Source organism: Equus przewalskii, chromosome 8 (assembly GCF_037783145.1).
Source record: "Equus przewalskii isolate Varuska chromosome 8, EquPr2, whole genome shotgun sequence".
Classification (NCBI taxonomy): domain Eukaryota; kingdom Metazoa; phylum Chordata; class Mammalia; order Perissodactyla; family Equidae; genus Equus; species Equus przewalskii.
The window spans coordinates 43,202,333-43,214,912 of NC_091838.1; the positions used below are offsets into that span (position 1 = coordinate 43,202,333).

General features: G+C 39.6%; 1 protein-coding gene and 1 non-coding gene across 5 annotated transcripts in view; both read right to left on the reverse strand.

Moving 5' to 3' along the window:
* Positions 1-7,563, reverse strand: part of CFAP418 (cilia and flagella associated protein 418) — a 29,849-nt gene extending 22,286 nt beyond the window's left edge. For 3 of the 4 annotated variants that reach the window (XM_070631782.1, XM_070631783.1, XM_070631781.1), the window contains exons 1-2: positions 7,120-7,539; positions 2,449-2,536 (exon numbers count right to left, since the gene is read on the reverse strand). In XM_070631782.1, coding sequence (XP_070487883.1) covers positions 2,449-2,536; positions 7,120-7,277 — 246 coding nt within the window. In that variant the 5' untranslated portion in view covers positions 7,278-7,539. Of the gene's footprint in view, positions 1-2,448; positions 2,537-7,119 lie in introns of all 4 variants that reach the window. The other variant, XM_070631785.1, reaches the window with a different exon arrangement.
* A 198-nt stretch (positions 7,564-7,761) lies between these two features.
* Positions 7,762-7,843, reverse strand: TRNAS-AGA (transfer RNA serine (anticodon AGA)). Its single transcript has one exon. It is a non-coding gene; the product is annotated as a tRNA-Ser (tRNA).
* Between the last annotated feature and the right edge of the window lie 4,737 nt (positions 7,844-12,580).

Sequence of the window (12,580 nt, forward strand, 5' to 3'; positions counted from 1 at the left end):
TTAAAACTTCATACCAGAAAAATTCAATTGAGGAGGAAAAAATTCCTCAGACTCATTTTTAAAGGCTGTGAATGGTAATCACCTGAACTAAAAATAAACTAACCAAACTCCTGGGTAACTTCAGGAATATTAATTTTGATCAAATGGCATGGTATCAACCAAGAGACATTCAAGGAAAACGTAGAGCTACCTAGTCACAACCATACAGTAGTTCCTATATGGTTACACATCATCATCATTAGCAAGCATTTATTAAGTGTTAACTGGTATATGGTACCAAACAATATAAACCAACCAGTCACTCGGACCACTGCCAAGGAGAGGAAGTGAGTTGGAGAAAAGGCAACTTAAACTATGCAGAGACATGCCTTCATTTTACCTAGTAGGTGAGGAAATTTAACAGAGGCAAAAATACTTCGTTTTACTATTTCTCTTAACTCTTTGATGCGTGTCTGAAAAATAACACGCATGAGGCTCTTTTTGTTTTGGGGAACGTGTTTTGTGTACCATCCAGGCTCACACTTATGACTCAAAGCTGGCACACTGACATTTCTTGTTTCTGGGCTTTATTGTGTGGGTCTCGGAGCAGTTCAGAGACACAGAATGGGTGGGTGAGCAATGGGGAAGGAACAGCACTCTCAGGAGCATGATCAACCTCCAGGGACAAGGCAGGCATGGACCGGCCATTCACAGACACCTCTTTCCTTCATCACATCAATGTTTTACATAGACCTGCTCTCGTCCAGAAGTTTATTTGGTTGCTTTCTCCCCGGCAACCTGGAAAACTGGATATAATAACTAAAAAAAATGGAGCACACAGAAGAAGGGCATAAAAGTTTATTTTTTCATGATTTTAAGAGCTACTTTTATTTCATATTATATACCTCACAGCAAACCAGAGAAGTATTTCCTTCTGAAATGCCTTGAACTGAAGAGATAGTGCCTCACATACAGATATGCAGCCTGTAGTACTTAATAAACAATGAATTGCTCAGATGATCAATGAATAATAACATCATGCAGTTTTTTTCCCTACTATTAATTACATTAGCATTGCTATTCGGCATTTATGATGCATTCTGTTTGCAGAGTATTCAACACCATTGCTATTGTGTTGACATGTGAATCAACCAGGCCATCAGCTTATTAATTTACCTCACATGAATTGAAATGTTAAACTTAGATTAACACAGATCTTATGATCCATACTGATCATTTGATTTTCAGTCTGGTTAACAAAAATGTAAGTGTCCTATATCCATATCCTTAACTTTACAATTGCCGAATCATTTTCAGTCCACTGTCTTGCTTTAATCTTCTCTACCTTTAAACAAAAACCTCTTTCATAATATATCTATTTTTTAGATTTTTTTCTTTGTGGTCCTTGTAATTTAGACTTCCATTTTGTCTCTTTCTTTTAAATCTAAGAAATATATTTTGCACTCACCAAACTGGTAAAAATTAAAGTATATAAATTTTCATACACTGCTGGTGAGAAGAATATAAATGACATAGTCACTTTGGAAAACACTTTGGCAACAGGTAGAAAAGTTGAAGATGAGCATACTTTATGACCTAGCAATTCCTCTCCTAGGGTTTATACAGCCTAGAGAAACTCTCATACAGGGATAAAAGAAGACATGTAAAGATACCTGATGAAGCACTGTTTGTAAGAGCAAACAACTAGGCATAAACTAAATGTCCATCACCAGGGAAGTGCATAAACAAACGGAGGCAGAGTTACACAATGGACTATTATACATCAGTTAAAATTGTTTATAGTTATATACATATGTAATAAAAGTATGGATGGAAAGGATAGTGGTTACTTCTTGGAAGGAAGGCAGTAGAGTAGGATTTGGAGAATTCTTAACTATCAAATCCTAAACTATATCTACAATTTTTATTTCTTTAAAAAAAATCCCGAGAAGCAAACATGGCAAAACGTTCAGATATGTTCAGTATGGGTGATAAATATGTAGATGCCTGTTACTTTATGAGCTTTTTATAAAGATGATATAGATACATAAACATTTAAAAAATTAAAACATTAACAGTTTACTCATTGGCTCATAGGATAACAGCAACGGCCTTGCATCTGAGATGCTAAGCATATTCCTATAATGAAAGCTGTTTGTTTTCAGTCTTTTAGAAGAGTGTTCTTAGAGTCTCCGTATAAATACAAACAGCTTCATCTGTGAGTTGACTTATGCTCTAACAGCTTTTCTAATTTCTCATTCTTGCTGAGAAATCAACAGAAAAACAGATATTGAGAGTTTCTAATATTTTATTTCTTCTGTAACTCTAAGTGGAATAATTTCTTTAAATAATTTAATTTCTCAGAATTCAAAGGACTTTAGATATTTGTGCATTCTAGATGCTGTCACACTATTTTATACGTCTTGAAATAATAAAAGAATTATTGTACATTTATAATACTTGACTTACAAAGGATTTTCTGTCAAAGTTGGGCTCTTCAAATATTTCATTAATAAGACTGTCAAGATCATCTTCTTTCTTACATGTTTCTGTTGATCTGAAAAAAAAGCAGCTTAAGATTAAGTGCAGACAAAGTCAGTCAGTATGAGAAGAATTTTATTTAAATAAGGTCCATTATGAGAGTTAAGGACATTATGTGATATTAATTCATTTTTTTCCTACTGTGGGCATAGCCTATAGTAGTGAGACATGGTGAGACAAAGCAGTTTCTCAGGTACAAATTTACATACGTACTTTTACATGCTTAAAATAAGACATTTAAAGCTATACATTATAGTCACAAGAAAACTGGGCATGCACTTTTCTAAATTACATCAACCACTTACTTAAAGAATACAAAATATGTATAAGTAGAACCTGAGAATTACAAACAAACAATTTTAACGAGTCTAATTTTTTCCCTAAGGGTTATATTTTAAGTCAGATAATCATCTCTCTTTACTGAGGAGCCAAAGGTTATATAATCTAATGACCAATAAAAAAGAGCCATATCTGCTTGACCAAATATCTCAATTACTTCTTTACCTTCTGCAGATAAAGCCATCACACGATTATTGATACAAACTGTTACGGCATGGAACTTCTATTTAGTAGTAACATTTACTGAATTCTTACTATACAGATGAAGAAACAGTGACTGAGAGATTCAGAAACTCACCCAAGGTCATACAAATAGCAGGAAGAGAGGCTTGGAATTCAACCTAGGTCAGCCTGTACACCTAACACTAAACAAGATGAACTCTCTTTAGAATTTATATGTTACAGATGCTGTACATCAACTTCATAACTTCACTGGACCATTAAGTTACTTGTTTTAGAAGATAGGTTTTTTAGACAAACTCTCTAATTTTAGAAATGTATTTACTCTGAAAATTCCTAATATCAGGAATAGAGTCCCTCTTCATTACTGTGTGGAGTAAGACAATTAACCTGATGTAAGAAAATCCAGAGACTGTTGCATAATACTGAATGTCTGAGTCCATCTATCTCCATGCTTTGCCTAGTCCAGTTGTTCCCTCTCTAAATTTTATCCTTAATGTGTTCCACTCTATGCTGGCTTCTTCCCTTGACTTACAAGTATGCTCAAGGTTTCCCTCTTCAAAGAAACACTTCAAAAAGCCACTCTCTCTTACTCATTACTGAAGAGTAGTCAATATCCACTATTTCTACTTCCTTACAAGCAGATTGGATTTAGCATCAGTTAGTGACCTAGATGAAGGTTTTTCAACCTTGGAACTACTGACATTTTGGGCCAGATAATTCTTTGGGGGGTGTGTGTGTGGCAAGGGCTGTGTGCATTCTAGGATGTTTTATAGCATCCCTGACTTCTACCCACTAGATGCCAGTAGCAAATTCTTCCCCAGTTGTGATAATCAAAAATGTCAAGAGATTGCCAAATCCCCTCAAGTGGGAAAATCATTACTGGTTGAGAATTATTGACCCAGTTTAAATTATTTAACCTCTCTGAACCTCAGATATTTTATTTGAAAAATGAGATCTAGACAATTATTTAAAACTTCTTCCAGGTATAATATTCTATCTCTGGCCTCTATGTCCCTCAACTATATTGAAACTCTTCTTTCAAAGGTCACAGCTGCCCAAATCACTACACTGAATGGCCTTTTTCAGTTCAATCCTCTTTAGTCTTTCAGGAGTATCTGACACTGTTGGGTACCGATTCCTTCAATTTCTTTTATGACAGCAGGTTGCTAACGCATCCTCTTGAAATTCTCTCTTCCTGTGGTTTTCATGATATACCACATGGGTTCTCCTGTGGTATATCATGGAGTTCTCCTTTCTCCTTTCTCATGGAATTTCACAATTTCAAGAATCAGATGCATTCAAACTTTACCAGCCTAATCAGTACTCTTTGGGATCTAAACGGTCAGTTTCAAACAGACATGAGATTCTGGTCTGTTACTAGATCACACAATTTCATGATGCCTACACTTGTCTATGCTTTGCTATAGAAATGGAAAAAAAATGCCATAATTTCACTGAGACTCATACAAATTTTAAAGGACAGTGTAATACTTTCTTTTTTGGTCTTTTGATGCTATAATACAATAACCTTAATCAAAGATTAATAAGCATTCATTGGTTCCCTCCCTAACTTTGCTTCTTCCATTCTAATTTTGACTAAAGATATAGTTTCTGTGAAATACAAAAGGTATACAGACAAAAGATATATAAACACTTGAAATTCTCAATTAAATGTGAAAGGTATATATAAAAGCTTAAAGCTAGATCTACAACGTCTTTGCAGACTTGGAAATATGACCTCAGGCAAGTAACTATTTTTCTAAGTCTTGGGTTTCGTCAGGGTAATGGGGCAATAACAGTATTCACCTCATGGGGTTGCAGACATTAAATGAAATAACACACATAAAGCACTCAGCATATAGAAAGGACTCAATAAATGTTGGTTATTATTATAGCTATTATCTAGGAGGTTACGATACCTGTAAATATTCCCACCCGTATCATCCTGAATCACATTATTCCTACCGCAGTTCTACTAAACCCACATCAGTTTTTCTTTTAAACTAATATATTTCTCTTTATCATTTTGAACACTTCAACAAATTGCATGTGTTCTGACCACTTATATTAGCAGTTGTTCCTGGTATCCAGATGTAGCATGATCAGTTATTTTATTATTTGCAGAGCTATCACTTTAATGGACAATTTCAGTATTTTAACTCTTACAAGAAAAAGAGATACAAGCTATATGGCTATACAATAAGCAGGTGGTCTCCTAGGAACAAATTCATAACATAAATCAGTTCCTAACTTTTAAATATCAATTTTAGCTCAAGGCAAAATTTTAATCTTTGACATTATATACTAGATAGGGACTGTATTTAGTATTAGGTTTAGGACCTCTGTTGCTGTTTTTTGCATAATTTACCTTTACAACTACATTGCCAAATGAAAAGTTTTAACATGTGAATGACAACAGCACTGGTTTGCTACAACTTTTATAAATGTATTACTAGAAAATCTGATGTAGTAAGACAGGATGGGGTGCTAGAAGCATTATAGGTGGACTTTAGTAGTACAATAACAGGATACAGAGAGAGGCATAAAAGGACCTGTGCCTGGAGAGGATCCATCTTAGCAGCCCCTTCCATTTTGAGCAGCCTGCTCCAAGACATCCTACTCTTTGCACATTAGTTTTCCTAAGATGAACAGGCTCTGGAAGGCTCTTTGATAAATTTTCTCCATCCCCCAAGGAAACAAATAAAAATAACAAAAGAAATTGGAAGGCAACATTGCTGTGGGATAAGGATGGTGGATGTGCTGGGAATGAGTATATAAGGACGCCCAGCATATAAGACAATAATATACAAATTATTAAGTGATATTTGCATAAACTTTCAGTCAAATGAGCGTTAGCCCATTCAAATTAGTCACTTTAGTTGCCCCTATATTTATTGTTTAGAATGCTGCCCAGTAATCAACTTATTTTTAGAACTTCTGTTTCTGAACTTTAGAATCTTTTCAATGTTTTTATCTTCTGCGGGTGAATTTTTACAAACAAATGTCATTAGAGGTAAGTGTGGTAAACTGAGTAGTAATGGAGTTGGGTAATACTTCTGGGAAATCACACACATGCACACCAAAACAAAATGAAACAAAACCCCCAGATGCAGCCATAAATTAACAAGAATGACTTTCTTGGTTTGATCCAAAGCTGCCTCTGTGTAATTCCACAAGCACTTCCAACAGATTCCAGGAAGAGTTACTGCAGAGGCTCCCAAGTCATCACTATGAAGGACTATACTCATCCTGATGCAAAAATTTTGTTCTTTTGGGATTGAGTGGATGATGAAACCAAGAAGGAAGTCTTATTAATTTAAGACTACACGGAAGAAAAATGACAAATTTCAAAGGTAGTTTTTCGGATCAGAAACTAAAAGACTCAAGAAACCTCCTCAAATTTCAATTTGGATGCCAGAGATCCCCTGGGATCTTGACCTGGAGACCATGGGGAGAAGGAAAGTCGCTGGACTAATATAGTCAGTGTTCGCTAATAATTAACCTTTTTATCATAAATCTAATCTCATCCAATTCTCTTAGCTAATAAAAAAGAATCAGCTAATGATGAGAGAATAGCATGGAATCGTTTTCTCCAACAACTGGCCTAAGGATTACTCTGCCTGGGGAATGGGGTCTGAGGCAATACGATGGGGTTCTCTGTGCGGACACCTCACAGAGGGAATGAGACCTGCTCATGTAGACGGAGGCCCGGGTCAGAGCAGCCCCTTCGAGGCTCAGAAGAGGACGCCTAAGCCGCACCCCCTGCCCCCATCAGAACCCCTGGGCTCTGTCAGGGCGAGGCCGCGGGCTCTCAGAGGCGGGGCACCGGCGGGGCCAGCTCTCCCCGTCTTGCGGGGGGCGGAGTGGGGCCTTGGTAAGAGATGCCAGGATCCTAGTGGGCAGGAACATGTGATGTGCCCTGCCCCGCGGGCGGGGAATTGAGGGTCTGGGCCCGGACAGGGAGAGGAAGTGGAGATCGTAGGCGGGGGAACGTTCCTTTGGGTCCAGGGGCGGGGGAGAGGCATTAGGGCCCAGAGCAGGCTATCCCAGAGCAGCCCACCCCTCCCGCCCGTTAACCTGAGAGTCTCTTTCGCCTCGGCTCGGTTCCGGTCGTTGCTGAGGATGCCGCCGCCGCTGCAGCCTTTGGGCAGCTCAACCATGCCCAGTCTCAGTGGGTCTGGTCTGCAAAACTTGGACTCGACCTCATCCAACAGCTCTTCCAGGTCTTTCGCCATCTTGAATCGTCACGTCGCGGCTGGGCTGGGCGGTTACCAGGAGCAACGCAAGGACCCGCAGCGCGCGCCCTCGCATTCGTCGCCCCTGCGCATGCGCGCGCTGTCCGGAGGCTGCCCCAGGAGCCCGCGGGATCTTGGCGCTGTCGCTCTCGCGCAAGACCACCGGTGGGTCCGCGAGGCTGGGTGGCAGAACTGTCCCCGTGGACCGGAGGTCGGAGGTGTCCTTTCCTGCGCGACCTCGCGACGCTTTGTTCTTCGTTCTAGGTTGTCTGGCGTGTTTTGTCCTATCTCCCCCTCCTGGCCCTACCTTGTAACCACAGTCACAAGACTCGCTAGCTCCCTCATCCACTCTTCTTCCGGCCCCACTGGGGTCCGCGTTGTATTCCAAAGCTTTATAAATTCCTTAAATAACCTGCAAAGAACTTAAGGAGACCCTTCCAAAACGAAAACAAATGTGCGTACTGGTAGCAAAACTGTAGCTCTCCGTAGTCGGCAGGATTCGAACCTGCGCGGGGAGACCCCAATGGATTTCTAGTCCATCGCCTTAACCACTCGGCCACGACTACTCCTGCTGTTAGTTTTGGCAGCAAAATCTATGTAGAGTCTGCACTTAAGTGTCTACTACAGTAACACGTATGTTTGGATCGGGAGAAAAACATTACAAAGTTATTCTGTCATGAGAGAGTATTTGAATGCTATGGCGCTAATAATTTTAGGTTTTTGAAGGACTCAGAGCATATCCCGTCAAACCCTTTTTTTCCCATCAGGAAAAACTGAGTTCTCGTCAAAACTCGAAAGTTAATCAGAAAACAGGAGAGAGGGAGGGAAGCGAGGAACTACTGTACACCTACTTGTACAGTGATGGAGCCACTTCCAGGAGGGAACCTGGAATGTTGGGGAGGCTGACCAGCCTCTGGGCTTCCTTGCCTGGTTTCCAGCTCCACCTCTCCACCTCTCTCTTGGACAGATGGCTCCTGAGACTCTTTTTTCACTCACTAGGAACTAAAATCCGATTACTCATCGATTTAAATTCACTGTGCAGGGTCAGACTGTCCCACCGTGCCATAAAAGCGCTACTTTGAAAAGTGTAATGCGTGATACAAATGGAAGGTATTATCATGAAATAGTATTCCTATAAATGCTATGCATGGTGAAACCTGAACTTTGCGTATTTCTAAAGTGGGGTAGAAAAGAGGTTGGCACCCTTGGAAACTCTGGAAATAGTTTGGTCCAGATGATTTAGTAGCTTTATTTATTTGGTTTGTTGTTTATTCAAAATATCTTCAATGTCCCCGAAGAGCACCGTGTTGTGGTGTGCTGGAGCGAATGGTACCTGCTCACCAGAGCCCACCTTTAAATTTTCATGAATTTTGGGAGCCAGTTGTTAAACCCAACCATTATTAAAAATTAAATTAGACAAACTTAAATTAACTGTATTAAAAACAAAAGTAACTAAAAATTCACCACAGTTTAGTTATTTGACTACGTTTTACTGTAATTTATGCTGTTGAGGTTATTTACATCTATTGTATGTGAAATACTATACAATGGGTTGCTACTGTGAATCTCTGCTTAACTTCACATTCAGGGAGGTCACTTGGGTAGCTTGAAATTAGCCTTGGTGGGTGTATTTACACGAGGGAAACCGCAAATGCTACAAAACATGGCTTTTTCTCCCTAAGAGCTGGTTGTTGAACATTTATCAGCGCACTGCTAATCTTACCATCAGACCAACCTTGAATATTCCCAGCAAGGAAACAATCCTCTTAGCTGCTTTGATTATTTTCCCCATAGCTTTGTTTTAGCTATTAGAATCCTGCTATATTGTATGATTTCCCAATCAGGCCGCCCCCCTCCCCACCTCCCGCGACGTCGTTGTCGTCCCCCCAACCCTGTTTCCTTGCTGGGCAATTGTACTTGATACTGACCTCCAGCAGAAAGATAAGAAACAGGCAGTTGATATTGAAGTTGCCTTTGCAACGAAGTTCCAGGGGGAGTTATGCATAGTTGCCATTAAGTTTAACAGTCTTAAATTAATGATTTGATTTTTCTCTAGAAAAGATGAAATCTGAGGTGGTATGTACCGGTAGTTGCAAGAATCTATTAGGATTTAAAAGATTTGCATGAAGGACTATGAAAAGATAAAAGAGGAAATGCTTCTAGTTGTGTGTTTGGTTTGCATGAATATTAGAAAAAAATGGGAGCTTGCTCTCTTCTTCCTCCACTCCCACCCTATTTCAATAAAATATAATGTGTAGATCATCCAGAGGTTGGTGTTTTGAGAATTTTGTTTATAGCTCATTAAATTTTCCATTGGGTCTTCTGACTTTTGTTGTGTTGTCTTTCTAGTTCGCCTTAGAGAGAGAAAAATCAAGTTCAGAGTCTACAAGGGGAAATGCCACATGTCACATAAGTGTGGCATAAATGTATGGCTGTGTGATAAATTGTAAAATGATAGTGCACTGTTAAAAATCTCTAGATATCAGGAGTGATACCAGGGTGTGCTTCAGTGGACCCTAAACAAGGGAGGAAATGTACAGGGTGAATGTATATATGGCTTTAGAAGATTCTACATTCATGCAAATCATATTAGAAGAAAAATTTGTGTGTGTGTGTGAGGAAGATTGACCCTGAGCTAACATCTGTGCCAATCTTCCTCTACTTTGTATGTGGGATGCTGCCACAGCATGGCTTAATGAGTGGTGCATAGCTCCACACCCAGGATCCAAAGCTGCAAACCTCTGGCCATGGAAGCAGAGTGCACAAACTTAACTACTATGCCGCCAGGCCAGCCCCTAGAAGATAGTGTTTTAAAAACCACATTATATATTCATTTGGTATTTTCTTTTTTGTTTCCAAAGTAAGGAATCATGTATTATCTCTATAATGGTTAATATGTGTAGACAATGATATGAATCCTTGTTCCCTGTCTTTCCCAGTAATAGAAAGCATGCTGAACATCAGATGTTTCATAAAGGATTATAGCCAAATGCCTTCAGATGATACAATTATTAAACATGGTAAAAGGGGCATGCTGTGTATTACTACATTTACTTAGTATTCCAATGAAGTATTTTAGAGAAAAGGTGTACAAAAAAGCCCTGTCGGCTTTTCCAAGTAACTGAAGAATGCTTGGAGCCTGCCTTCTTGCTAGCACCAGTCTAAATGAGTTAGAGGTCGTGATACAGCTGGTTCCGCTGTCCCGCACAGCTCCAGGACAACCCCTTAAGTTACAAGGTGTTTTTTGATCCCCCTGTCTGTTGAAATAATGAATTGCAAGGCCTCTTTGAATTCCCTTGTACTTGGGTTTATTTTTCCCGGACCTGCTTCTCTCCCCACACATCAAAAACCTTCTAAATAAACATCCACTACAAGGCAGTGACAACGGTGTGAGGGGAGGCACCCTCCCAGAACAGTTGCCAGCCTCCCAGCAGCTGATGCTATGGAAGAAATGGAATAGCACTGAGGCAGCTCTTTTTTTTAAAAAAAGTGGTCTCTGAGTTAGGCCTCAATGTCATGTAGGTAAATTCAGACCAGAACATGCAGAGTCTTTATTGGAATTTGTACATTCATCTCTCACAGCTGTGGAGAGTTTAGACTAATCATAACTCTCACTGGAATACTATCATCTTTGTAATTTGAAAAAGGATCAGGAGCCTGCAGGCTTGGAACATCTTGAGAAAACTCTGGCCCTGATATACATCATCACACGTGGGGGACACCACTTGTGGCATCATCGCAGAGAGCTTAAGAAGGCTAAAATCAAGTATTTCTCTGGCGTGATTTCAAATGGCCTGAGAAATCTGAGAACTGTCTTTTTTTTTTTAACTGCAAAACAGATTCTTTCCTCTTCACCCTGTTGCTGTCAATGTGTCCAATGTTAGGTGCCAGAAATGAGCATAGCTCTTAATGATAACAATGCCAAGGTTAACACAGCCGCCAGGGGCTCTCTCAAGAATCTGTTCGGGTGATTTTGATCCACAGACATGTTCTGAAGGCGTGTACCTTCATAGTCTTTCTAGTCTCAGTACATTTCTTTTCAGTAATCTGGATAAAACCTGTCACTCTTTGCCAGATCTTCTCAGGCTTTGGGGCCTCTTGGATGCTATTTTTCATTGACCTCATGTGTCTTTATGGTAAGGCTAGGTTCAAAGTTGGTATTTGGGAAGCAGCCTCTGACAGCACGGAGGCCTAGTGAACTACGGTTATTTGTTCAAAAGGCCAATATTCACAGATGTGCTATAAGAGTGTAATACAATTTTCTATCCCACTCAGATGGATATTTTATCACCGTCCACATGGCAACCAACAAACAGATCAGCCTGAGGAGGCAAGTGCCAATGTATGTGGCTCAAACCAGTCAACCCTCTGAGGAGTCAGTAGTCCAGCCTCTTTTTGAGGCCTTAACATTAAAATGTTCCTTTCAGTTCTACAGTTCTGTAAGTATAGCTCCCTCTTCCCTCCTCCCTATTTCATATCATTTCTTGCTTTATGATTTACAGCCTTCAGAAAGTTAAACCTGATTCAAGAAAAAGAAAAAAGGATTAGTTGTGGAACTATGGCGGGGAGCAGGAATTTCAGCTAGCTCTTATAATGAAAGCAAAGTAAGGACCAAACTGATGGAGGCAATTGAGAATATCTCAGGCCTGGACTTAGGTTTAGGGCCTATCAGTTTTCTATTTCCCTTGATTGCCTCTTGGGGAGGAACGCAGAGTTTTAAGTAGACCACTTTGCTCTGTTTGCTCAGTCACATTTTCATATGTCAGCCAATCTTTATAGCCTTACAAAAAGATACCTGTTGGTCTCTGAAAGTCCAAAAGCTCTCCACCTATGTGAAAAGCTCATGGAAGTCCCTAAGGATAAAGCCAACAGAGCTAGCACACTTACAATGAACTGCCCAAGGAACATCTTGGGGCTGGAAAGGACTTTAGTGTTTTTGTGTAAAATCCTTTCATTTTACAGATGAAACAATCAAAGCTAGAGAAATGAAACAATTTAGAAATTCTTTGGTTTTTTAAGAGATTGTCATTGCAACCATTACATGGTCTTATTTCATTATCTTGCTGGTTATTCTGGATAGGACTATTTCTAGTGGCCATAAGATTGATGACATAAATTTAACATCAGATTGCCACATTTTGGAATCCTTTCATGCCTGGCTTGACATATCAATAAAAAGATATCCTATCCCTTCAAGTTCTTTATCTCTGATCGCCTGTGTCACTCTAATGTACCCACTGCTCTATAGTTTAGTGATTATGTCTAGACCTTGTGTTACATGAGGACACAAGCTCCTGAAGGCC